Source organism: Aspergillus viridinutans, assembly GCF_018404265.1.
Source record: "Aspergillus viridinutans IFM 47045 DNA, scaffold_12, whole genome shotgun sequence".
Classification (NCBI taxonomy): domain Eukaryota; kingdom Fungi; phylum Ascomycota; class Eurotiomycetes; order Eurotiales; family Aspergillaceae; genus Aspergillus; species Aspergillus viridinutans.
In genome coordinates, this window is record NW_025091228.1 from 422,377 (window position 1) to 448,066 (window position 25,690).

At 50.9% G+C, this 25,690-nt stretch overlaps 11 protein-coding genes across 11 annotated transcripts; 4 read left to right on the forward strand and 7 right to left on the reverse strand.

Annotated features, from left to right (window-relative positions):
• Window positions 1-360: 360 nt before the first annotated feature.
• On the reverse strand, window positions 361-1,706 carry Aspvir_002559 (methionine aminopeptidase MAP1; the record flags this gene model as incomplete). Its single annotated transcript, XM_043274157.1, has 3 exons — window positions 361-1,026; window positions 1,085-1,486; window positions 1,569-1,706. 3 exons carry the CDS (start codon window positions 1,704-1,706, stop codon window positions 361-363), a joined length of 1,206 nt encoding a protein of 401 aa, XP_043130092.1.
• A 444-nt stretch (window positions 1,707-2,150) lies between these two features.
• bna4 (kynurenine 3-monooxygenase) lies at window positions 2,151-3,971 on the forward strand (the record flags this gene model as incomplete). The annotated part of the gene is made up of 3 exons (XM_043274158.1): window positions 2,151-2,274; window positions 2,504-2,718; window positions 2,772-3,971. 3 exons carry the CDS (start codon window positions 2,151-2,153, stop codon window positions 3,969-3,971), a joined length of 1,539 nt encoding a protein of 512 aa, XP_043130093.1.
• Window positions 3,972-5,103: 1,132 nt separating this feature from the next.
• On the reverse strand, window positions 5,104-6,404 carry Aspvir_002561 (uncharacterized protein; the record flags this gene model as incomplete). Its single annotated transcript, XM_043274159.1, has 3 exons — window positions 5,104-6,022; window positions 6,112-6,180; window positions 6,271-6,404. The coding sequence occupies 3 exons, from the start codon at window positions 6,402-6,404 to the stop codon at window positions 5,104-5,106; spliced, it is 1,122 nt and encodes a 373-aa protein (XP_043130094.1).
• Window positions 6,405-9,162: 2,758 nt separating this feature from the next.
• On the reverse strand, window positions 9,163-9,675 carry Aspvir_002562 (mitochondrial 37S ribosomal protein uS8m; the record flags this gene model as incomplete). The annotated part of the gene is made up of 1 exon (XM_043274160.1): window positions 9,163-9,675. The coding sequence occupies one exon, from the start codon at window positions 9,673-9,675 to the stop codon at window positions 9,163-9,165; it is 513 nt and encodes a 170-aa protein (XP_043130095.1).
• Window positions 9,676-10,255: 580 nt separating this feature from the next.
• On the forward strand, window positions 10,256-11,874 carry Aspvir_002563 (uncharacterized protein; the record flags this gene model as incomplete). Its single annotated transcript, XM_043274161.1, has 3 exons — window positions 10,256-10,293; window positions 10,378-10,544; window positions 10,595-11,874. The coding sequence occupies 3 exons, from the start codon at window positions 10,256-10,258 to the stop codon at window positions 11,872-11,874; spliced, it is 1,485 nt and encodes a 494-aa protein (XP_043130096.1).
• Window positions 11,875-12,542: 668 nt separating this feature from the next.
• Window positions 12,543-14,387, reverse strand: Aspvir_002564 (uncharacterized protein; the record flags this gene model as incomplete). The annotated part of the gene is made up of 1 exon (XM_043274162.1): window positions 12,543-14,387. The coding sequence occupies one exon, from the start codon at window positions 14,385-14,387 to the stop codon at window positions 12,543-12,545; it is 1,845 nt and encodes a 614-aa protein (XP_043130097.1).
• Window positions 14,388-16,003: 1,616 nt separating this feature from the next.
• Window positions 16,004-17,261, forward strand: lysB (homoisocitrate dehydrogenase lysB; the record flags this gene model as incomplete). Its single annotated transcript, XM_043274163.1, has 4 exons — window positions 16,004-16,031; window positions 16,098-16,138; window positions 16,194-16,363; window positions 16,421-17,261. The coding sequence occupies 4 exons, from the start codon at window positions 16,004-16,006 to the stop codon at window positions 17,259-17,261; spliced, it is 1,080 nt and encodes a 359-aa protein (XP_043130098.1).
• A 136-nt stretch (window positions 17,262-17,397) lies between these two features.
• Window positions 17,398-18,472, reverse strand: Aspvir_002566 (DUF1769 domain-containing protein; the record flags this gene model as incomplete). Its single annotated transcript, XM_043274164.1, has 3 exons — window positions 17,398-17,675; window positions 17,731-18,246; window positions 18,307-18,472. The coding sequence occupies 3 exons, from the start codon at window positions 18,470-18,472 to the stop codon at window positions 17,398-17,400; spliced, it is 960 nt and encodes a 319-aa protein (XP_043130099.1).
• Window positions 18,473-18,935: 463 nt separating this feature from the next.
• Aspvir_002567 (uncharacterized protein) lies at window positions 18,936-21,296 on the reverse strand (the record flags this gene model as incomplete). The annotated part of the gene is made up of 1 exon (XM_043274165.1): window positions 18,936-21,296. The coding sequence occupies one exon, from the start codon at window positions 21,294-21,296 to the stop codon at window positions 18,936-18,938; it is 2,361 nt and encodes a 786-aa protein (XP_043130100.1).
• A 988-nt stretch (window positions 21,297-22,284) lies between these two features.
• Aspvir_002568 (F-box protein) lies at window positions 22,285-23,728 on the forward strand (the record flags this gene model as incomplete). The annotated part of the gene is made up of 2 exons (XM_043274166.1): window positions 22,285-23,548; window positions 23,607-23,728. The coding sequence occupies 2 exons, from the start codon at window positions 22,285-22,287 to the stop codon at window positions 23,726-23,728; spliced, it is 1,386 nt and encodes a 461-aa protein (XP_043130101.1).
• Window positions 23,729-24,536: 808 nt separating this feature from the next.
• On the reverse strand, window positions 24,537-25,100 carry Aspvir_002569 (DUF1748 domain-containing protein; the record flags this gene model as incomplete). Its single annotated transcript, XM_043274167.1, has 3 exons — window positions 24,537-24,727; window positions 24,945-25,053; window positions 25,098-25,100. 3 exons carry the CDS (start codon window positions 25,098-25,100, stop codon window positions 24,537-24,539), a joined length of 303 nt encoding a protein of 100 aa, XP_043130102.1.
• Between the last annotated feature and the right edge of the window lie 590 nt (window positions 25,101-25,690).

Genomic DNA, 25,690 nt, shown 5'->3' on the forward strand with positions numbered 1-25,690 from the left:
CATTCAGACAAGGTGCAGAGGGATTTCATTATTATTTTAGTTAAACAGAATCGTTTATATCGATAATGACAATTGCGTTTCAGCACCAGCGGTCCGTGCGTCGACGAAGACATTGCAGGCGAACCACTACCGTGCCAATGACATGTTCTGCCCCAGCAATCACGCCTTCGACGAATTGACTCTCTTCCTCATCTATCTGCAAGATGGAAGGACTACATGTATCGTACAGCCACTTGGTTCAATAGAGCGCAGCACCAGCTTACATAATCTATCAGGATCGAGTTGGAATGATATGAGTCACATAATCTCAAGTCGTGGATGTTTTAGTTGTGTAGGGTCTATGGATCTATATAATGCACATCAATTCTCGACCGTCTTCGCATTCTCGGTGACCGGCATCGGAATGGGTCCACCGGGCGAATCAGGCAGACGAGCTGTCAGAACTTCCACACCATCCTCAGTGACGAGAAGCGTGTGCTCAAATTGCGCGGACAAGGAACCGTCCGCCGTAGTGCTGGTCCAGTCGTCAGGCCACGTCCGATCACGGTGAGTACCAATGTTGATCATGGGTTCGATGGTGAAGCACATGCCAGGCTTTGCCGTTCCAACAGCCTTGTTCTTTGCGTAGTGGGGAACGTTGGGAGCACAGTGGAACAGCTGGTTGATGCCATGGCCACAGTAGGACTTGACCACACTGCAGTTCCGGCTTTTTGCAAGGTTTTCAATGACGTTGCCTGGTTCCCTGAAGAGCATGCCAGGCTTGACCAATTCAATCGCTTTGTCCAGGCATTCTCGAGAAGTCTCCACAACGCGTACCGCATCTGGGTTCGCGCGAGCCTTATCGCCAACGTAGTACGTCTCGTTAAGATCGCCGTGAAAGCCATTGTGATACAGAGTAACATCAATGTTGATGATGTCTCCATCCTCGAGAGGGCGCTGGTCCGGGATGCCGTGACAGATTGTCTCGTTGACGGATGTACATACGGATTTAGGGAAATGCATGTAGTTAAGAGGCGAGGGATAGGACTACCAACGTATTAGACGGTTTTCCTTACTCTTTTCGAACGACAAGGAAGCCACTTACATTACGCTCCAAGCATGCCTTGTGCACGATCTCATCGATGTAGTCGGTCGTAACACCTGGTCTGACCTCCCGAGCGGCAATGTCCAGCACCTCTCGAGCCAGACGGCAGACCTTTCTCATTCCTTCTTGCTGTTCCTTATTCAAGATGGTGATGTTGTGCCGACCGACAAACTTCTGCTCTGACCGAGGGATACCATCTTTGGCGTAGTCGGGGTGAGGGATAGACTTGGGAACCGTTCGCATGGGAGACAGAGGATAGACGGGTCTCAGAGAGCCGGTGAATTGAAACGAAGGGAAAGGGTTGAAATGTCCCGTGGCTGGATCAGGTTCAGAAACTACCTTCGGAGGGAAGAGGTTGGACAGGATATTACTCTTCGATTTGTGGATCGCCTTGTGTTCACTCTGATCGGACGAGTCAGCTTATAACAGATAGTAAGAATGGAGCAACACACGTGGACCTTATCGGTCACGTAAGGCAGCGTACCCAGCTCTGCTTGAAACAATCTTGCGAGCAGAAGAAGCTATCGGTGCCCATCTTCAAGCAGGTCGGACACTGCAAACTTCCGGCATTGTTCTCGCACTCCAAACCCATACATTTCCGGGTCGCAACCTCAACTGCCATATTGGCGCGCAATGAAAAGTCAATGGAGAAGTTAAAAAGCGTATTTACTGAAGAAGGTAGAAGAAGGGAAGAGGAAATGGACTGGAGTAGAGAGGTATATTATCCTCAGAATGCGATAATTTGATAGTAATGCGTCGCAGGCGGCAAAAGGAAAAATTACCGTTATCAAGACCACTAAGCCATATTTGACTTAGCGCAACACCGACGCTAATCTATCCGAAAGGGGACTAATGCTTTGAAGCGCCAAGAATCCACGAGCGCCAAGCCTTAGTACTCCGAACTGTGAGTTTAAATTCCAGATTGGGTAAAGTCCAACCGAGCTTTCCGACATCGCATGAGGTGAGGTGACAGGACATAAGGCGTCGTGTGAGCTCGAAGAGAAGCAGCAATATCTTCACAAAAATTATCTATTTCATAGAGCTCTAGAGCCGTGGTTTCGTTCATATGGCGGATACTGTACGGAAGAAACAAAAACTTGTTGTCGTCGGAGCTGGACCGGTTGGGTCGCTGGCAGCTCTGTATGCCGCAGCCAGAGGTGATGAGGTCGAAATCTATGAACTGCGTGGAGGTAGGTTCTATCTTTCCATTGGAATTGGTAATATTCGGAGAATGGCCACCCAGTCCTGGATATGACTGTGTACAATGTGCAATGAACAATGTACAGGTTGATGCTTTGTGCCCACATTCCTACTCATGGCCCCACCCACCTTGCACCTTGCGTCTGATGCTTAACCGATGATGTTGCAGCCGGCTTCGATATCCACCAATTTATGCTGCAGCTGCTGATTAAGTGATAGATCTTCGTGATCCCTCGACAGTTCCACTGAATTTCACAAAGTCCATCAATTTGGCATTGTCCGAGCGTGGAATTACCGCCATGAGGCACTCCAACCGGGAGGACCTCATCAACAACGTCCTCCGAGGCACGATTCCAATGCACGGACGGATGATCCACGGCAGAGACCACGGGCGACTATGGGAAGCTGCGCAAGCATACGATGTCCATGGACGAGTAAGTACTTTCCATGCTCAGATCATGTGAGTCATTACCAACGCAGCCAATAGGCCATCAATGCTGTCGACAGAAGTACCTTAAACAACGCACTACTCGATGAGCTGGAACGCACGCCTAATGTGAAGCTCTTCTTTAATCATAAACTGACCGGGGCCGATTTCAATGCGCGCAAAGCGTGGTTCGAACGTCGGGTGCCGGGCGAGGCGCCTCTTCCAAATTCCGCGAACCGCGTGCCAGAGATCGAAGTGGACTTCGACTTCATGATCGGCGCGGATGGAGCTCATTCTGCGGCAAGATACCACATGATGAAATTCGCCCGGGTGGATTATCAGCAGGAGTACATCGATACATTGTGGTGCGAGTTCCGCATTCCTCCAACCAAGGATGGCGACTTTCGCATCTCCCCCAACCACCTGCATATCTGGCCTGGAGGGGAATTCATGTTCATCGCCCTCCCGTCCGCAGACAAATCTTTTACGTGCACGCTATTTGCGCCCGCCGCGCACTATACACATCTAGGAACCTCGCCGCAGAACCTGGTCGAGTCTTTCAATGACCACTTCCCCGGGGTTTGTCCAGAACTCATCTCTCCGGAAGATCTGCAGGAGCAGTTCGCGACCAACCCCCACCTTCCTTTGATCAGTCTCAAATGCAAGCCTCACCATTATAACTCAAGTATTGTCATCGTGGGCGACGCTGCCCACGCCGTCCTACCCTTCTACGGCCAAGGCCTCAACGCCGGACTTGAGGATATTCGTGTATTGTTCGAATGCCTGGATAAACATGGCAGTTACGATTTAGATGCAAGCCCGGAAGCTCGTAGAGAAGCGCGCGCTAAAGCATTCCAAGCATACACCGACCAGCGCGCTGCGGACACGCACGCCATCAACGACCTGTCCAAGCAAAACTACCTCGAGATGCGGTGGGGAGTCAAGACTCCTCTATACAAACTTCGCAAGTCGATTGAAGAGGCACTCGACCGCTACGTGCCCAGCCTAGGCTGGCAAACACAGTATTCGCGAGTGAGTTTCAGCAACCAACGGTACTCCGAAGTAATCCGATCTGCTCGATGGCAGGGCAGGCTCCTCGGGTTGGGTCTTGCAACTACCCTCATTTCCACGGTAGGAGTGATCGCGTACGTGATCTGGCAAAAACCAAGCCAGCATTCGCCGCGTGGTCTCCTGCGCTACTCCTGGCGGCGGCTGAGTAGCATCTGGGTGAGGATGTTCCGCACAATTGCCTATGCTTGATGACGATATATCTCACGTCTTTCCCCTCTTCACCTATTCCTAGTAGCGTTTGATGATGTAAGATTGTTCATCTATGTCCTTTGCAAATCTGGCGTTACAATTTCATCTTGCTGTAAGCTATTCGACGTCCGACAACTTCAATACCAGTCAGAAATAGAACCATGCTATCTGGTAAATATTGAACATCAACATCTCAATAATTCCTCTAGCCACCAAATGTGTCATAACTAGTACGTACTCCTGGAAAACTTTAAAATATGCTGGCCTGGGTGATATAGCGGAATCACATCTCGTTTACAGTCAATGGCTGTACCGAGAAGGCACTGGTCGGAACCAAGACTGGTCATTTCGGTGAGTGTCATGATGTCTACATTTTTGTTCGACCTTTTCTTCCTTTGGAATTCCCCTCCAGAACATGGAGGCGGAAAATGGCGTGCGTGACAGACCTTTGAAAACCGTGGACCGGGCCATGATCGAGAAGATAATATGGTCACACCAAGTCAAAACAGAAAACAGCACATAGATTCAGACAATGGTAGTCATCCCTCAACGACGAGGGTACAGGGACAAAACAATAACAACGACTCAAAAACGACAAGTTCCCGCCAGTCAATAGGCTCACATGGCAACAACAGACCGCTGCCTGTTATCGAGTCTCGTAGTGTACAGGGAACACGGGCCATGGTTGAGGGGGAGGAGACATGAATTCAGTAGAGTTCCCCGGCCATTAAACAGGTAGAGTGCAAACTCCTGACGAAAAGAGATTGGGCCACCCAGTAGAACGGTACAAACAGCTCGTATATTCATTAGACCCTCTTATTGGTCAATCGCCATCGATAGGAGAATGGAAAAGTTGGAACACAACCAAACCTGGAGCGCTGAGCTTCATTTTTGTCCATCGGGATCAAGCGAAAAGTCCTCTAGGCCATCCACGCGGTAAATAAGGTACGAATAGAGTCCATCCGCGGAAATTGAAGGGCATGTCCAAGGGCGCTGGGGATTAATTAAGGATGATTCCACGGGACCGGAGGGACATCATGGCTTCCAACGGATATTCCTTTAGGATGAAGAAAAATAGGCCTTAATGTGGTGACATCCGTAACACAAGGAACTGGCAAAATCCAGGACTAATTCAAGGGCTGGCGAATTTCACGCGCCGACTGCGCCGCTCATGGATACGTTTCTCGGTATCAACATAAAGTTTGTCCAGATATTCCATGGCACTGGCATCTTTGAGCATTTTGGCAACCTGAGTGCCGGCTGAGATGAGCTGGAGCACATTGCGATCATCCTTGATGGGTCTGGACTGATGTTTGGCAGCATGTCTCATTTCCAGGGAATTTTCCAATACTGTCACTAGTTGTTTGATTTGGCCATTGTAAAGAACCCGGGCAGGTACGCGGCGCTTGGTGGCCAGCCTTTTCAGGAGATATACCCACTCGGTCCATTCGCGGTCCGAGGGAATTCTCACCTCTCTCTTGTCTGCTTCCAAGGGGATGGGGAACTGGTACTTGGCAACAAAGTCAAATGCACACTGGGACAGGCGGTCATTAACTGCATTCAAGATTCGATCTTGCTCTGAAACATCAAGATTAGTAGGAAGATGAGGAAGCTCTCTGGCCTGCTCCTCAATGACGCGCGGGGACGGTGGCTTCAGCAACTGATGGGGTCCATCAAACTCGTCACGGTTCGAGGGACGTCTCTGAGAATGGTACCGTGTAGTGGTCTTCACCTTTTCGGCATTACGCCGGCTATTTCTCTCGAAGAGGCATTCCGGTGTCTCCATAGGCTTGGCTAATTCGTAATCATGCCTCAGTGATTCTGCGGGGAGACGCGCAGGATGGTCCCAATCATGGTACACCGTACCTGGGCGCGGTAGCGATGCAACTGGCGAGAAATGCATACCCCCTTGGCTGTGCGGAATTCCTGGTGGCCCACCGTACGCCATGCGAAAGTCATAGTCCGGCGACGGTTGCTGTGGACAGCTTGAGATGCCAATCTGAGTATCAATCGGAGCATATTCACGAGTAGGCGGGAAGCATCTTTTGGCACTGAGCCGAGAGAACAAAACAGTCTCAGCACAACCGGAACATCAGTGAAGTATGGTATGTGGACGATCCGTTTCGAGGGATTTGGTTACCTTTGCTGATAAATTATCGGTGCCTCAGACGAAGTCCCGTAAATGTGTGGCCTCGGAGGCACCATACCACTAGCGAGTGTGAGTTACCTTTTGCAGATTCATAACTGGCAAAGAGGGAAATAGGCAGATAGGTGGTTGGCAGTGTATATCGGAAATTACCTATGATGAAGCCAGGGTTCAGAATCACTGCTGATGGAGAACGACCGAGAGCCGTTGCTCGACGTTGCTCCAGAAAAGGAGCTGAGACCCGAAGAAGACATGGGCATCAAAAGAGGAGGGAGGACCGGCGACATGAGGCCAACTATGGGAGAAGTCACGGAGCTGAGATGAAGGATTGGCTATGAAGAACGTTGAAGAGCCGTCACTCAATGCTCGAAACCGTCCATCGATGTGTCTGCAGAGAGGGAGAACAGTCGCGGTTTAATAGGACGAAGAAGACAGAACAAGGCCAACCGACAGCACGACAATAAGATCCGAGATCTCTTTAATGTCTCAAGTCACTAAGACAAGCAAGACAAGAAGGACCCCACAACAGTCCCAACGAGAGGAAGACTCGAAGATAATCACCGTCCCTGTCCAGAAGACAGAAACTAGACTATACCTGATTACCTGTTACTCGATAGGCGCGGAGAAGTACTAGGATCGAAGTCCAGAAGATGGCCCGCTTAAGCTAGTCCACGGATCAGGAGTTGATGAATGCTCCGCACTGTGTCTTTTCTACAAGGATCAATCGGATAGCGAGCGCCACTGACAGCAATTGGCAGTCATTATCGCCAGCCGAAGAAGCAGCTAAAGTGCATCATTATTGGATCCGGCACAGATTGTCTCACAGATGGATCAGGTGGATACGGGGCCATAAGCCGGAGAGTACGGCCATGGATAGACATTTTTGGAGATATCTTGCCCAAGACCAAAGCGCCATCGCCTCCGGGCGATGATCAATGCTCATTCGAGGTTGATGCTGAGGAAAAGGAAGTGGGGAGAAGAGCAAAAGTATCGGTGCCGCATAGAGTTTTGGACATTTGGGCAGCAATGTCAAGGAATTTGTCCTCTTGGGAGCGGCAGGCTTGAGCCTATGGGGGCTAATACAATAGCTGAAGCACTGGATCCCGCGAATGAGCTGTGCTGAGTTGGCCCTATTGAACAACTCGGATGAAGTCGATGGCTTGATGGATGGAGAATGTGGGTTTGGTGATGGAGGACTGATGGACGAAGACGGAAGTGTGGTTTGTCCCGATTAGGTAACGCCGCCCTTTGTGCCCTCTACCTCGATCCCAGTTGGCCTCGTCTTCCCTCTTGGTCATGCTTCAGGCCCTTCACCCAGTAAACCTTGCTTTTCCGCATAATATTTGCCCCTGTTATACTCTCTGGCATCTTGATCGAACTACCACCTGTTGCTTTTCACTAAGAGGCCCGATGGATACCTTGGGCTTCACTCGTATTGGATGCCAACGGGAATCATTTAGGCAATCGTCCTTGGTCAAGCGCAATAAGCGGTACCTATGATAGATACTACTATCTGACTGACGGCCTGAATTTGAAATTGGGCTTGAATAAAACACGGATCTTCATTCCCTGCCTTACGATGATTGATTGATCCATGGAGACATTGGGCATATAGTTCGCTGCATGTCTGACCGCCCAAGCCCCAGGCCAACGCATCAGCAGCTCCCATTCGTGTTACTGATTGTATATCTACATCTAGACCTGAGTGCGAGTGGGCGATATTCCTGTCGAGAATAAATGTGAGATATTAGGCATTTGATAATGGGACAGGACAAATCTGGCATGCCTTTACCATCGAATCTACATTTGGGGCAATTGCCAATATTGTATATGGAGAAGAGGCCCCGGAATCGGTTCGTTTATAACGACGGGAATATAGGAGAAGATTGCGAGAGTGCTGACAACCATCTGCAGCCCAGCAATACCAGATGAACAGCAACAAAATGTAGTCCACGACTCTCATAACTTGAAAGTTTTGCACGAATGATCTGAGCGCCATGGATTACCGCCTGTAAACGGTATGATGTGAGCCAACGTTTTGATATTACGCAAAGGCGACGTCTGTTGCACATTCGCATGCGTGTGTAGTCCAATTCCAAGACAACGCGCGTAACCCTAGCAGACTGGTCAATAAGAATCTGCGAGATCTGGGGAGCAAGAGAGTATCGCTGCAGGGTGCGAACAACATTGTACACTTACCTCGGAGCTCAGTCTATATCATCTTTGATTCCAATACGAGTGTCATACCCTAATATCAGCCTCCCTTCCTCTTGCTGGGCAGCTTTCACATTTCCACAGCGTTGAACGGAGCATCGCTCGACTCAAAAGCACAGAGCTTCTGTGGCCTAATATTACAAAAGAGACCGTTCTCAATGCAATAGAGAGGTGACCAAGCGGTTAAGGCGGTTGAACTGGTAAGTCGTGCTCTGTAGACAGCTTTGAGAACTTCTATTTATATTAAAAAAGAGGACTTCCATAATACGTTGAGATGGTTATGGTGCTCTTCCAAAGAAGTCAATTTATACCTAAAATTAGCATGTTAGTTAAAATACAGGCAAGGTGGCCGAGTTAAGGCGGTTGATTTGGGAAATATCTAAATCTCAACCCAGCTTCCGAGACCTGGTCGAACCCCAGCCTTGTCAAACATTTTTGCCTTATCCATCATCCTATTATTATTAACATACCTAGTTCTCAGTTTGTATGAAGCAAGTTCGATCAGTATGCATGCTGCCACACACTCAGTCAAGGATCGAAGCTCATTAATGATTAGAGCAGCGGGAAACGAGTAAGGACAACGCACGTGCAACACAATATAGTATTTAAAAAAATATTGCTCGGGATTTATCATGGATGGGAATAGGTAGTACATGAAGAGTCTAAGAAAGTTACTATACAAAGCCCTGGACCAAGGCATCCATCCCAACAATCGCGGTATATTCAAGCATGGGAGGAATCATCGCGACCAACCAAACTCCGGATTCAATGCAAATCACACAACGTACAGAAAATGCACATGAAGACGAGAGAGTGCTTTCTCTTGTCCTTCTAGCGGACCCTGCAGAGAACCAATCCTCCAATCTTCTTTTCGACACACTCCCTCGACTCCAAGACGCCTCGATCGGTCGAGAGGTACAAGCTTTCGCCGGGTGTCCGTAACCCTTCCACATAATCACTCTTCTCGCCGCGGATCACACGTCGGAGTCCAGCAACATCGATTGTGATTCTTCTCGTAGGCTTGCTGACCATGCTCAATTTTCCCAACACCGGTTCACTCTGCCAGTACTTCAATCCCAGCCACAGTCGTCTCGAGGCAATGTTAGCCTGTGTCAATGGCTCGATGCCTTCAACTTCATCATTCGCCGCAGGATGGCCAAGAAGGATATGAGGCGGAGGAGGTGTCGGCCCTCCGCGGACGACGGAGGAAAGGAAACCGGAGTTTTGAAGGGCGAGGCATAATTTCAGGTGTAGGTTGCTGTGAGGAATCGATGTGAGACCAAGACGGGCCTTGGATGCATTGTTCAAATGCGAGCAGACGTGAGCGAGATTGACGAGAGACATGTTGAGGTCTTGAAACTAAGAGAACTGGCCCAGGAGGGGCCGTGTGTATCGTCGCAAAGTACTAGTGATTGGACGACTCTGCTGCTGGTGAAGAGTGTGTCAACACATGCGTCGTTCTGGGCAATCTCCGGGATGAGGATTTACCTGAAGCGGCTTCGAGTAGTTTGATTATCAAACACAACGTAGTTCGGTCAATGACAATGTCGCTAAACTATCAATGACGGCGCTGGCGTGGAGAATCTCCAGAAGATGCGGAAGCTCAGATGAAATTTTCGGAGAAACCTTGTAGCCGACTCCGCTCCAAGCAGATGACATATTGCTGCCTGAGGCAGATAATCCCTCCATACTAAAACGCTCTCAGCTAATCATCTTCTTCCATTCTCCTTGTCGAAGCGCCCTCGTGCTGCTCGGCGTCAAAACGATGCATTTTAGAGGTCAAGTAAGTCGTCCCCTCCTTTGCGTAGAGAGCTATATAGTCAGTGTTGCTCGGTCATAAATTTTTTTGTCCCTCGTGCTTCTGCCTGTTTCTTGTCTTCTATCCTCTTCCCTACTCCCTCAGGTCTACTATACCTAGAACATAATGCCTCCTTTACCAGGTGAAGAGCGTGTGCTGACCGTGTAAGTACTAGTCAACCATCCACCCCGCAGAAGTTGATATCCAGCTGCGGGAATATACAAATATCTAATTCGAGGAATTGGCAGTTTCGCCGATATCCATTGTTATTTTACAGCCCCTACTCCCAAGCCTCAATATCATCGGTTCGATAAAGGCTCATATTTATATCTGTATAAAAATGCGTCTCCGCAGAAGCTAAGAATCGAAGTTGCCAACAATCCTGGGACTTCAGATCAGGATGCATTCAACGGATGTCAGTTCTCTCGTTGTGTTCACCAGTCAAAGTGTTAACCTCTTCCCTAGCATTGGATCATGTTCATCTGCGCCATTCCGCCAGCTTTCCAACCCTGTGCACCCTGACTGTAGATGGGTACAACCAGCAGACCTCGGAGGACTTCCCACCTCCACCGGTGAACAATCCATACGAATGGCAATTACCTCTAAGTGGCCCGCAAGTCGGAAGCACAGACCTGCACCGACTTCATACGATAGACATCTACTTTTGGACTCTGGACGACGCAAATGAATTCTTAAACTTGGTGGAGCGATATTTGTCACAGTCCCAGGTTGAGACAGACCGGCATCCCTATCCAGTCCCAGCAGGCTCTACAGTCAGTTCTGTTGTTGAACAGCTAGAGAACGTGGCAATCACGGACCCTGCATATCAGAATGGGCAAACTCGCAACTCTCGATCAGAAGCGGTCTCTATTATTGGGTCCCAACATGTTACCGCTCCAGCAGCTCTTCCTCCTCCCCCACCGGTCGGTGCACAACCAACCCCTCCGATGACCCAACCCGCGCCTGAGAAGCAGCCAGACACCACCCAATTCGCACCCTTGCCATACAATCCGGCCGCCCCCGCCGCACCAGAACCCATCCAGCACCGCGAGAAGACACCACCACCGGTAGACGCCGCGGACGGCACAGGTCTCGCAGCAGCGGTGGCAGCAGATAACGGCGCTCCAATGACAGCTCCCTCCCAGATCTCAGGAGGCGGAGGAGGCTACGGACCGCCGCTGAGTCACGCACTGCCCTACTCTCCCCCCGGGAGCTACGCCTCGCCTCCCCCAAGCGCTGGGCTCACGCACTCAGGCTCTTTCTCCTCCCAATCATCCATTCAGAGCCCGCCAGGAGTTCCGTCATACACCCCGGCCTTCCTCGCAGGGGGTGGTGCAGTTCCACCCGGAACCCAGCCAGGAGCAATGTCCTTCGCCCCACCCCCCGTGGATCCAAACGCCCATCTGCACGCGCACGGGCAAAGTCCCTACGGCTCCAATTCCCAGGCCCAGCCCCAAGTTCAATCTCAACCCCAAATCCAGCCTACGTCGCCCCCGCCCCCGCTCGGCGGCTATTCCAACTACTCCTACGAACCAGCCCCGCAGCCCACGGCACCGACCTATGACTATTCCGTGCATAAACAACTGTACCAACCCACTGAGGCAGAGGCCAATTCCCATTCTCAGAAGTATGCGCAGAAAGCCAGGCAGAACCCGGGACAGCGCTCGCGAAAAATCGAGGACAGTGCGTCTCGGGTGGAAAGTAGTGTGAATAGGTTTCTGAAGAAACTTGAGAAGAGACTCTAGACTGAATGGATATGGTTGAGTATTGAGACTGTTTCCCGGACGGGTTGCGTAGCAGTTGCCCTGCAAGCATGGCGATCCATATTGACCTCAGTAATCTACATTGCAATACTAGTCATCCAGCAATATATAGCATATCAAGATTAAAGATTAAACAGTGGAGATTCGAAATTGACAAATATCTTCGATGCTTGAGGCATCTGCCAATCAGAAGATCGAGTGAAGATACGATGCTCAGTATGCACAAGAAGAGAAGAAAGCTGTGCACTTGCACATAGAAGGAAAAAGATCAAGAGGTAAAGTTGAAATCACAAGATATGAACCTAGAAATACTCCTACTCAGTACAAATGCCAGTATGGGATGCAATGACGCTAGCCTGAACAGAAACCTGAAAGCAACTCCACCAACTGTATGCTCCAACAAAGGACCATTGATCCTGATCAAGCAGAAAACAGAATAATGCCTTTTCCCCGTAACCAATGACAACCACAAGGTAAGGCCAGAAAAAGTAGAACACCGCGAGCTAACCGCACGAAGGGGATATGTTGCAAACAACAATCACGGGTGAGCAAGTAAACCAGAAAAAGATTAAAAGAATAGAATGACAAGATTACGTTGAAATAGCCCAACTTCCCATGCAAGACTTGAGTTGGGGTTACCCTCGCCTTGCTTAACTGATAGTCAAATTCTCCATCTCAGCGACAACGTCATCCGTCTTTGATTTCGTTTCAGCTGGGATGATTTCGGAGTGCTCGACCGGCTTTTCCATTTCAGGTTCCGCTGGAAGTTCGCTCGCCAAGTGTTCCTTTGCCTGAACGGGGGCAGGGCTGCTAATATCCTTCGCTGAAGCTCCGACTGTCTCCGGCACGTCTGTAACAGAGACGGGAGTAGCCAATTCCCCAGCCTTTGATTGATCCACATCTGCGGATTGCTCGGCAATTGTTTCCAAGGGCTGTTCAGCTAGTTCATCAACCTTGGGTGAAGCGGTCTCTCCAAGCGGCGCTTCTGAAGTGGGAGCAGTGACAGGCTCAATGGAGGCATCGGTGGACTCCTTCTCAATATCAGCGGTCGCTGTGGAGGGTTCCTCGACAAGCTTCTCAACATCTTCCGAGACTGGCTTGGGCGCTTGGTCATTGACATTAGCCTTAGGCTTTACTTCTTGCCCTTCCGAGACCTCTTTCAATACTGGAGCAGCTTGTAATTCTTTTTTAGAATCTGGCGGGGTGGAAGCAGGTTGCGCCTTGCCTCTCTGATTCTTCTCTGACTCGGTCTTCTCTGTCGGCGGCCGAGCTGCTCGGATATCGGTCTTGGAGGCGACTGTCCTCGGGGCTCTGGCAGACTTGGAAGTTCGAGGAGGGCTTTTGATTTCGACTTTGTCATGTACCTTGCTGGCAGAACTTGCGGTTGGACGCATCATTCTAGCGAGGAAGCTATCATCGACCGGCTTGGCGCTTGCGTTGCTAACCCGAGAATGTGGGCGGTCGGTACCTGAATGGGCAGGGAGAGACGGGCGAGATGCTTGCTTGCGAACACTGGCCGCAGTGGGTGTCGTTGCCCGAGACTGACTTGCATTGACCGCTTTCTTCAGAGTGGATGGCTTCCGCGTCAGGCCGGGACCGGACCCTCCTTTGGCAGCGGAGGACAGAGAAGAAGTCGTCTTCGATGGTGGTAGTTGAGAGGCCCTGGCCGGTGATTTGGGGCGGGTAGTTCTGTCATCGGTCGTGGCTGGCTTGGTGGAGTCGCGCGCGGGCATTGAAGCACGGACGGGGTGGGTGGCCTTCGCTGTAGTATTCAAAGATGCTCGACTCGGCTTGTGGGTTGCAGTACGAGTAGCTGCAGCGTGGTCATCCTTCGTCGCAGCTGTCTTGGTAGAGTGCGCCGGTCTAGAGGTCCTTTCGGTGCTCGGTTTAGCTGAAGAGGTTGGTGCGCGCGGATTGGCTGGCGATTTGGTAGCAGAGTTAGTCTTGCCAATTTGGACGTTCGAAGGTCGCTTGGTAACTGTTTTCGTCGGCTTCTGCGCTGACTTAGCTGGGGCTGTCTCCGTTGCGGTATGTGGCGCCGACGCCGTCTTCTCCGTCTGGGAGACATCACCAGTGCTGGTTTGGGTTGCTGTTTGTCCCTTAATCAGGGGTTCGGTCGAAGGATTCTTTGGAGGCTGATCGACACGAGGCTGTTCCGCGGCATTGGAACTGTTGCTCGGAGAAGACGAGGAGCCTGAGCACTTAAGAACCGCTTCGAAGTCTTCCGAGTTGAAACTTCTCACTCTAGATGGAGGAACGGCACCATCGATAGGACTGCTTGGGCTCCTGAGCCCCGAGACCGGACTTCCTTGAGACGTCCTATCCACAGATATGAAACTTGCGCGAACCTTTGAAAGAGGTCGTGAGGTTCCTGTGTGATCCGACCCTATCGGCGATCGACCACGCGGAGGTGGAGAGGCGGTGCTGTTTTGATTATTGTTCTCGAATTTGGCCAGCAAGCTTCGCACACCAGGATGCGCCGCTTTGTCCGACATGGTGTTGTAGAGCGACGAGGAGTCGAAGTGCGGAGAGCTAGATCAGAGAGACATAGACCAGACAACGCGACGGTAGGAATTGAAACTCGATGGCTTGAGCTCTGTCACAACACTGGTGGATATCCACAAGAGGGTTCGATGAGTTATAAATTTCAGCCTTGTAGGGCTTTGCGAAAAGGCCAGATGGCAGCGAGACCTGAGACGGAGGTTGGTGTGAGGAGGGGGCGGGTGGAGGTGATATAAACAGACTGAAGCCAGATCGGAGGGGATAGGATTCAGTGAGGAACGGGTTTTCAATGACTTGGAGACAGATCCAGAGGTCTAAGATCTAACATGGTAATAATAGCTGACAGATGATGCGAGCTAAGAATGAGATCAATCATGAATGGTAATAAAAGAAAAGGAGAGTCAGAGTCAGAAGCTCGCCGGGGGAAGATGATGCGGGCAGGGGAAACCTGAGGCAGCAGTTTCAGGGGGCGGATCCGCGGCTTCAACTTAAGTAATTGAGGTCCTTTCCTGTGACATTCTATTATTAATTCAAGATTAAAGGACAGATTGAGTACTACTTTTTAGTCTCAAAGAAAAATCAGTCAAGGATCATGACCATGACTCCATGAAGGCATCAACAAGGGACGATAGTTCCAGCCACTATTGAATCGGCCACCATGTTGTTTACTCCCTACCTTAAAGAGCGACGCGATCTATGGTTGAACGCGGTCAAATGGCGTCATTATCCGTCCCTGCCAGGTCTTATTTTCTCAAACATTAGATGAGGTGGATAGATATTGCTACACGCGTTGTAGCTGAGCAGATGCAGCTGACTCAACGCACGATGAGGCTGACTGAGGTTCTGATGTCTTTGATTTACAGAGAAGGATGTTGAGCAATTGACTCAAGTCTCAAAGGTGGAAGTTCCAGCGGCGTATCACTAAAGTGTCAAGATGATCTACTCAGTAAGGGCACTACATATATATCTCCCTGAACATTATCCAACCTCTATCTACTCCAGCCTCGCCATATCCTCTCGCCTGAAAGGTTTGCCTGGAAAAATAACAATCATAGCGCTGAGTCGCAGGACAATGGTAGAAGACGGCAAATTACTGAATCAGTGATGGCATCACCGTACTCAGAAGCAGGGAGATCACACAGATTGTCTGCAACGAGTTGTCATTTACTCAACTTGCATATGAGAAGCTATACCTCCAGGGAAATTCTCCGAGTTGTTAGTATTATTTCCGGTAATCATCATACTGGTATACACAACGTAGACAAGGGCAGGTTTCCTTTGGAAGAAGGTCGACTTTGGATCCTTCTGTGCTTTGAGGGTGTCATGTCGCCTGCCAGCTTCTGAAAGCCGCGTGGCGGTCAGAATCTTGAGCAAGCCTGTCACAAAGCCTTTGCTATCGTTGTAAGTCTTTATCATAGAATTGATGTCTTAGCTCCAAAGAAAACGACGCTGCATGATCTCCATTTCCCCGGTTGATTATTATAGTGCCGCGGGTCAACATTCTTCCCGCGGTCGCATAGTCAGCATTCCGCTTCGATTACGGGCTCTGTTAAACGGAACTCTTTTTCGACTGGGAAAAAGAGCAGTCACACAACACCAGAATCTCACGATGGCAGCTGCTCGGACTCTTCGCATAGGTCAATTGAATCATCCTTGAGCTTTAAAATGCCCTTTATGCAACAACTGACACTTCGCTTCATCAGGTCTCATTCCCGGAGACGGTATCGGACGGGAGGTCATTCCGGTATGTCGCAACTACGGTGCAGCAGGGTAAATTCTGACTCAGTGAATATCAACAGGCCGGTAGACGGGTGTTGGAGTCGCTTCCAGCTTCTCTGAACCTCAAGTTCAGCTTCGTCGACCTCGATGCTGGCTTCGACACCTTCAAGCGGACAGGTACTGCTCTGCCGGACAAAACCGTCGACACGCTGAAGAAGGAGTGTGACGGTGCCCTGTTCGGAGCTGTCAGGTCGGTTGTCCCTATCGCAGGAAACTCCAGCTCTTCATCCTCATAGTCTTTGAATAGCTCCCCCAGCACCAAGGTCGCCGGCTACTCCTCCCCCATTGTCGCTCTCCGCAAGAAGCTGGACCTCTACGCCAATGTGCGTCCGGTCAAGTCCACCGCCGGTAGCGGCGGCAAGCCCATTGATCTGGTCATTGTGCGTGAAAATACCGAGGATCTCTACGTGAAGGAAGAGACAACCAAGGATACCCCCAACGGCAAGGTTGCCGAGGCGATCAAGCGGATCTCCGAGCGTGCCTCGTCCCGGATCTCCACCATTGCGGGCGAAATCGCCCTCCGCCGTCAGAAGATCCGTGATGTCGCTGGCAACTCTGCTCTCCGCACCAAGCCCATGGTGACCATCACCCACAAGTCCAACGTCCTGTCGCAGACAGACGGTCTCTTCCGGGAGACCGCCCGCAAGGCTCTCGCCGCGGAGCGCTTCTCCTCTGTTGAGGTGGAGGAGCAGATTGTCGACTCCATGGTCTACAAGCTCTTCCGGCAGCCCGAGTACTACGATGTGATTGTTGCCCCTAACCTCTACGGCGACATTCTGTCCGACGGTGCTGCTGCTCTGGTTGGCAGCTTGGGTCTCGTGCCCAGCGCCAACGTTGGTGATGGTTTCGCCATTGGTGAGCCCTGCCACGGCAGTGCTCCCGACATCGAGGGCAAGGGCATCGCCAACCCCATCGCTACTTTGCGCAGTGTCGCTCTGATGCTCGAGTTTTTGGGTGAGGAGCAGGCCGCTGCCAAGATTTACGGTGCCGTTGACTCCAATCTCGACGACGGCAAGTTCCTCTCTCCTGACATGGGTGGAAAGGCCACTACCCAGGAGGTCCTGGACGATGTGCTCAAGAGACTGTAAATGGCAAAGGCTTCGACCGGAACAATGTATGTATAAAATTATAGTCGATAACTACCAAAAGTCGATTCTTTAGCGGTTTAAGATATATGACTTTTGGCCAGCACCAGAGCAGAATATATGATACTAGTACAGATTATCACTCAACATCCCCCGCCGACGGTTCCGGCTCCCATTCAAACTTGCCTAGTTTCCCTTCATTCTCTTCATGCTTCTCCGTGCTCTCCTGGATCTCCCGCTTAGAGCGCTCCTTGACCCCCCGCTCTTTCTCCGTATCCAGCAAGACGAGCGTGAACAGCACAACAAAATAGACCTCCCCCGTCTCCCTATTCTTCAGAACATACCGCAGGTCATGGTTCTTCTCGTCAATGAATTTAGTCGCATGGACCGTCAACCCAGGAAGCCGCAGCGAGAAATCTAACGCATCGTCAGCCAGCCCACCAACTTAAACCAAGGTAAACGAGTAACCAACCATTAAAGACCAGATACGGATTCCCAAAATCCGCCGAGTACACCCTCCCCGCCTCGAAAACAAACTTCTTCCTCTCCTCCTCATTCTGGAACATCTTGCGCCGCTCCGCTACACCCTCCGGAATGCCCCGCTGCGCGCGCTCCTCCACCCCAGACCCGTCCGCCCCCTCCTCAACAACCACATCATGCACCGTCGGCACCTCATCGTTCTTCGCGATCGTCTCCCCAATCCGGAACTGGTTTAGCGAGGCGACGGCGGGGCTATACAGGTGCGGTTTATCCGCGTACGCGTCGCCGTCCATGGCCGGGTCGATGGTCCACTTGACGAGTTTCAGTGCGGCGTTGAAGCCCGGCGGGAGGCGGTCCCTGATGGGTCGGTCAAAGTCATTGCCGAAGATCAGGTCGTTGCCGTTGACGGGTTTCTTGAAGACGATGGCGAAGGAGATGGAGTATTGGTCGTTTTGGTGGAGGGGGTGCGAGAAGTAGGGGTGCGTTGCGGGGGAGTCGTCGGGATAGCCTTATTTCCTGATCGTGAGCTGTTTTCCACAGGCGCTGCGGGAGATGGGGGTGTGCTCACCGGTATAGTTCTGGATCCGAACGCAGAGACTCACAATCGCAAGGTCGTTCTCGATTCGTAGTGTCTGGTCCCTGTTGACAGGTACAGTCTTGTGGGTATCTGGGTTGTACTCCGTTCCTGCTGTGACCCTGAGTCGGTACTTGTGAGCTTGGTTCCCGCCAAACATCTTGAGCATCTATTGCTGCTTCCGTATGGAATCCAGCTATTACACCTCAGTCAATTACTGCGTAAGTATGTAAAGGACAGATCCACTGGCTTTAGATGCCGAAGCGGTTTTATATGGTTCCGCAAGTCCCAGGAGTATGATAATCCTTGATATTCTTGGTTCTATAAAAGGGGGTGTTTTTGATGAACGCCTACCGACGTCATCCCGCTGAACGAATCCTGCGATAAGCTTGCCCGGCGATATCTATTTTTACCCTGAGCTAGATATGAACAACAAACATCAACCAAGATGGTTTATACCTACCTGCAAGATATATTTAAGTTTCCAATCGAACAATACTCTCAATGATAGCCAATCATTTAGCGTAGACAAGCTATTCCAAACCAACCTATAACAGGGATCGAATCGCGATAGCAAGAACCAGCCAGCCAACATATAATGATACAAACGAGCATCTCAGCGCTCATAGTTCCGCTGGATCGGACGGCAGAAGATTAACGCCCATCGGGAGATCAGCCTCGTCCTCGACTTCATTCATAATGTCTTCCTCGGTCAAAATGCCAATGCCGCTGTCAAGCCGCCTTCTATTCTTACCCCTCCCAACCTCCACATCGACGAACCTGGTCATACTGACTGGAGTGATCGGCTCGCTTGGAAGAGGAATGCCGTCTGAATGAAGATCATCTGACTTCATCTCCCTGTTCGCGGCACGGATCTTCGCCTTTCGTCGCTCTGAATTGACGGTTTCTTTCATAAAAGCAAATGACCGAGCTTGATCCACAGCCCATCTGTCCAGCAGGTTGTCTCTGGCCTCCATTTCTAGTCGCAGCTGCTCCTGCAGCCCTATATTGCTTCGATGCAGCGTTTCTGCTTCTGACTTGGCAGCCTCAAGCGCGGTGGTGAGCTCCGAGACCCGGACATTTAGAAGACCGATGTCATTTTCATGATGTTCGAGCTGCTCGGCTATCTTTCGTTCTACGCTTTCGATAGCTTCCCGTCGCTCTTTTTCAATCGACTCTACCTTCGCAGTAAGGTCGCACGCGCGGATCTGGTTCGTCTCTACTGTCCCTTCGAGTTGACGAATCCGTTCTTCCCGCTCAGCAACAGTAACCTCGGCCGCCGAACGTGACTTTTTCTCATGAGCCAATCTCTCCTCAAGTTCGGACACATGCTGGCTGTGCTGCTCTTGGGAAGCGGTCTTGTCCGCCTCAAGTTGATTCACAAGGATCTCGAGCCCTTTCACCTCTTCACAATATTTGCTGAGCGCTGCATTCAGCCGGTCAATGCTAACAACTTGTTCTTCTCCTTCGCGTTCGAGCTCCTGCATTCTCATTCTCGTATGCAGCATGTCGCTGGCAGAAGCTGCCCTCGACTCTTCCAGATCCTGAATCTTCTTTGTGGCGATCTCGTACCGAGTCAAAAGGTTGTCGAATTGGCCACGCAGGGCCTTTTCGCGACCTAGCGAGCCCTGGTGGGAATGACGCTCCTTGTCTAGGTCCTTTACCAACTGCTCCACTCGGTTGACGAGCGCGGCCAATGTGGCACTTCCATCTTCCAGACCCGCATTGGCTGTTTCTCCAGGCAGTGCGCGCTCCAGACCGAGACGCGCCGAACGGAAGCGATGGCGCATCTCAGAAATGATGTCGTTCACCGTAGTACCGGAAAACCCAATACTCGAAAGTTCTTCCGCGGCTGAACTCAGAGCACCAACAGCGTCTGAGGCACGACTGACGGCCTCGGTGAGCGCAGGCACAAGTTGAGCTAGGAAATCCGGAGGCGGAGAGGATCTGCTGAGGTGCTGGCCAAGAGAAGTGCCATCAAATGCAGAAGAGTGAGCGCGAATTGCATCGAACAGGTCCCTTTTCTCTTTCCTGGCAGTTTCCAGGTCGAGTGAGAGTGTGCGTATCTCTGCTTCTTGGTCCTCATCAGGCAAATAAGCTTGGGTACCAACGTCTGTAGCTGTATTATGATTTTGCAGGATTGAAAGATTGTCCGGGGATGGGAAATGACTCATATCTGAACCACGGATGACAGGCGAGTTGGACATGAGGATAGTATCCCCCTCAAATGCACTGTCATTGATGATGATTGTGTCAGTTGTGCTGAAGGAATCCTGATCATCTCCATTTTGGATCGAGGAGAATGAGATCTCCTCCCTAAGACGACCGTTTTCGGTCTCCAGGCGTTCGATTCTGGTCCGTGGTGACATGGTCGTAGGTTCATCATCCGTGTGCCTGACTTGACTCTCATTTTGGGCAGTCTTTGCCGACTCCAGCTCCTGCATCAGCGCATCCCTTTCACGCAGCAAGGACTGGATGGTCTTTTCGTAGTAAGCGGTCTCACGTTTCTCGCGCTCTATGTGATTGATCTCGTCACTTAGACCTACACGGCACAGTCGTCGCTTCGTCCGAGGATCCAGAATCTGCCGCAAGGGCGTAAACTGCACCACTTGCTCCGAAGTTGACGAGTCCTGCAGATAGCGGGACCGTGCTAGAGGAGCAGAGCGCCGCCGCATCCGTCGGCTCGGGCTGCGGGTAATACGGTCTGCATCCCCTTGATCCTCAAACGAGGTACGAAACAGTGCGGGTGTCAAACCCGTAGAATAGTCGTGTTCCTGGACCCGATGGCCGGGATCCGAGAAGCGCACCCTTTTGTTCGGTCTTTGGGGTGTCTTGCAGGTTGATGAAGGTATCCTTTCAGGGACCTTTTCAGAGGATATAGAATCCTCAGATTCACTTTTCCTCTTGCGCGAGGAGGGAGGACGAGTCTCAGAGTTGGGAACGGAGGTCTTCCGACTCTGGCTTCGAGTGAGTCTGGCAGCCATCCTGCACTTGTAGGTCCAATAGTAAAATTATGTGAGGTAAACAGGAAGCCTATCTGAAAATCGACGGATTTCTTCGAAAAGAACGGAAATGATGTTAAAAATGTCTAAAAGTGATGATACAGCTTACTCCCACTGCAGAAGGATGACTCCAGGAGTATCTTATCTCCCAGTAGATAAACAAACAAACAACGCCTTCATCTGAGACAGCACTTGGAGAGAAGTATGAGACAAGTCAGCGAGGGGTTATATGTAGCTCATCCAAAGATGGAAAGCACAGGCAGCAACCCTCACTGGTGCCTTCCCTACGCGTCGGTATGGATCCATATTTCCCAATCCAGAAGAAGTAAACAACCCGTCAGGTGACTTGGAGCCTAGAATTTGCCTCCCTATATCCAATCCAAGTCATGTCTTAGCCGTTCATACCGAGCATCGCTTTACCTTTACTTGTCATTATTGTCCGTCGGGTGGAGTGACCGTGTCATGATTACCTCTAGAACGAGGCAACCATGGATCACGAGTCGGAGCTGGACGAGAAAATCCACAGTCCACGGACCACGGTCCTGCATTGCTTATCGCCTTATCGAGTTCTTGTTATCTTATCGGTGACACCAACTGGCCAACAGCGCAGTGATCAACACCAGCGTCTCCCCGCACCAGTCCCGGTACAGGGAAAGCCTGAGAGCAGGATATCGCATGCATCACGGTATTCCGAGAAGAAGAACTCTCCCTTGCTGATCTACCCCGGTAACGGCAGCTGTATATTGAAGCAATTCGCCTTGATCCCATCAATTACTCTCCCATCTCCTGCACGAATGATGTCATTCGTTGATTTCCTGGAAGCTGAAATGCCATACCTGCCGTATTGCTAGTTTATTGCCCCTCATCTATCTTTACCTCGGGACCATACTTGATCCTATCATTTGTCTAATACTTTCGTACGGGCACGTGAAGTACATCCGCAATAGAGCAGCCGGAAAGCATCGCAGCTATGGATGGCGATCTGAATACCTCGGCGGACTCGCTCGAGTTGGCGGGTGAGCTGCATGAACAGGAGCAGCAACACCACGATCCAGAAAGCTTAGCTCCGGACTCTAAAATTGATGAATGTCCGAAGTCACCGCTGGTACAGCTTCCCGCTGAACTGCTTCACCAAATTCTGTCGTACCTGTCGGCGACGGATCTGGCCCAAGTGTCAGCAGCTTGCCGTTCCCTCGCCGAACATGCAGCCAACGAGCTCCTGTGGGCCGATGTGGTCAATGCCTATCTGCCATTCAAGATTCACGACCCGAGCCCTTTTGAGTCGTTTCGCGACCTCTACGCGGCTTACCACCCGTGCTGGTTCATCCCACAGAATAAAATCTGGTTTTCGGATACGGAGCACACAGGAAACCTAATTCTGGCGCGATATGATCCAAGGAGAGGAGTCATCGAGGCATATCGGGTTATTGCGGAGAGACGTAGTCGTCCATTCCAAGTGTGGGAATCCAATCCGGATGTCATGGTCCAACCATTTGATCCCAAGGTTAGTCTCTGGTTGGATGACCCGGTTCTCCTCTTGAAGAACAACCATGGCCGTCTGCCGCGCTATTTGCACGGTGAGACTCGCATGCCAATGGCAATAGAAACACAACATGTCTTCAATGCTTTCTCGTTGTGTTCTTCGGAATCACCCCCGAACCTGCCAGTAGACCCTGACAAGCAGTGGCCCCCGCCGACCATTCCTAGTGAACATCGGGTCTACCGGGATATGGAAGCACAGTGGTCGGATTGGGACCAGCATCCGCGACGTCTAGCAAATATGTCAGAACACGCGTTTCGGATCCGACGCTGGGCACATTTCCGGCTCGGGATGCCTATGTTTACCGCCGGCCGGAGCGAAACACTGTCGACTTATGCTACACTGGACCCCCGCTTATATACTCCGACGAGGGAAAAGCCGTATCAAGGCATCTGGGTCGGTGACTACTCTGCTCACGGGTGCGAGTTTTTGCTTTTCCTACAACGGGACCGGGAGGGGGAAGCGTCCAGCTCCTCTGACGAACCAGAACCCGGTCCCGACGAAATCGTTCAGAAGGGCAGTCTCGAGGCGATCAAGCTGACAGGAGACCCGAATGTTCCTCGGGGTCAGATATCTTTTATTGCTCCTGACATTGGCCCGGGAGGTGTGGTTCGTGTCGCAGAAGAGGCCTTGTTCCGAGGGTGCCGGATTGTCCGTAGCAAAGGCCATGTGGCAGGTCTCGGGTTCAGAGATGGTAAGCTTTCATATGCTTTCTCGTAGGAACATGTATTGACCCCTTCGACTCCCATCAGACACCTTTATTCCATCGCAGCTGATATTGATATCACCCGCCTGCGTCGCTCTTTATTGGGAGGCTATGGGCCACATGTCATACTTTAAAAGGCTTGACATTGACGCGCTTATTCAGACGTGATTCGCCTCTTGATTTGGCAATGATACTCCCTGGGTGGAGTACAACAGAGACAGCACAATGAACGAGGGATCAACCAAGATACATGAGCGGATTGACGGACCTTAAATTGATGTATGTATTCGCTTATCCTTCTCTGATCCGTGCCCTGACTGGCTCACAGACGTGGTGCTCAGCTGAGATGGACATTGGTCTGAATCACAGATTTGGACAGACCATACTATGTTTTCGTCGCCTGGTGCGACTGGTACAAATGACCATGTCTCATTGTGAGAAGGTTGAAGCGATGATCAGCCAGAAAAGCTACGAACACTGACCATATCGCCGAAATTGATCTGCTGAGCGGTTTGAAATCCCGAGTGGTTCGGGTCACGTTACTACTGGCGAACATCTGTTCACCGTTCGAGGTGCAAGTGAGTATGGTTGTTCAGCTTCTGAAATGTGGAAGGAAAAGGATTCGACGAAAGTAGAGATATGTATGCAGCAGTCAAGAGATATGAAAAAAGGCATCCCTAACGCCATAGTCTGATTCAATCAAATGGAAATGCAAACCAGAATTCGTCAATCATGAATCAACTCCACGCTGCCGGGTAACCGGGATACAAACCACCCCCGATTGCCCCTCTTCTCTACATGTTTAATCCAGCGTAACAAATCAGAGTTCGGTATGGTATGTCCGACGCATCAACTCCAACAACAAGCATGCAAACAGGCCGCAGTGAAACCCATCCAAAGCCGTGGACCGCCCGTCGTCCTTCCATCGTGCACCTGCGACTCCGAGCCCTCCACATCAACCAACATCGAGCCACGATCACCGCTTGCGTTCGAAGAAACTCGTGGACGACAGCACAGCAACCGACTGATCCATGACCCACTCGCCGACACCGAGATAGTTATCGATCCATTTCTTGAAGTCTTTGTTCTCGGTGATCTTGTCAGTGTCGAGACTGGGGCTGTGAGAACCCCACGCGACCCGGACCAGGGCGCGGGGTGACAGATTAGCTTCAGTCCATCAATACCCTCTCCACAAACATAGAACCGACAAAGCGGATCCATCCGAGTCACCAGGGGTGTAAAATATGATACACAGAGAACGGGGTATATTTACGTTAAACCAGTCGAGCGCTTGATGCCTGCCAGAAAGGCAGAGACTATAAGAAGCACCCATCAGCCGTCATTCCCCTCTGCTTTGCTGCAAAATGGATAGAGAAGTACTTACGGAGCACAGCGTCAAAAGCGTAGTGAGTCAGGCGTCCCAGCTGCACCGGATCCCAAATCAGCATATCGGCATACCTCAGAGCAGGGCAGGCATCGGGATAGCTACCCATCTACATAGATAGTAGGCACCCAACACCGACAAACAAAAACATACCATGATGACTAGAGCCGAGCAAAACACAGCTCCTTAAATTTGTCCAGAGCTTAGTGGCAAGGGTAAGAGCGAGGAGAAAAGCTGTACAAGTCACTTCAGCGACGTTCAATACTAGCAGTCAAATAAGCAGAGCAGGACTCTGTACGAAAGACAGGCGGAGGTCGGGGAAGGTGGTGGATGTGATAGCCTCGCGTGAGGGGGCAATCAGACCGTCTTAGTGGCCTTTGCCGCTCCACTTCCACATGACAAAGGCCGTTTTGCTGGCAATATCAGTAAAGGTAGGTCTCCAAGAGGCGGTGAGCGAGGTGGCTGGGAGAGGCTGGGAGCATAGGTAAGCAACTGAGCATTGGATGTTATTATGCATGTTTACTCATTATGCTAACGGATGCACATGCAAACGGAAAGAGGACTAGTTGATTTGGCCGGTGTACGCATCGGTCTTGTTGCCAGCGGCTGGTCGCTAGCCTCTCAACTCTCAACAACCAAAGGCCGAAGCTCTTGAAAAGCTAACAGTACAGCCAATCAGAGTCTGAATCTGCTCAGTCAATTCAGTGTTTGGCTCTTAAGTATTCTCAGCAGCCAGAGGGGATCAG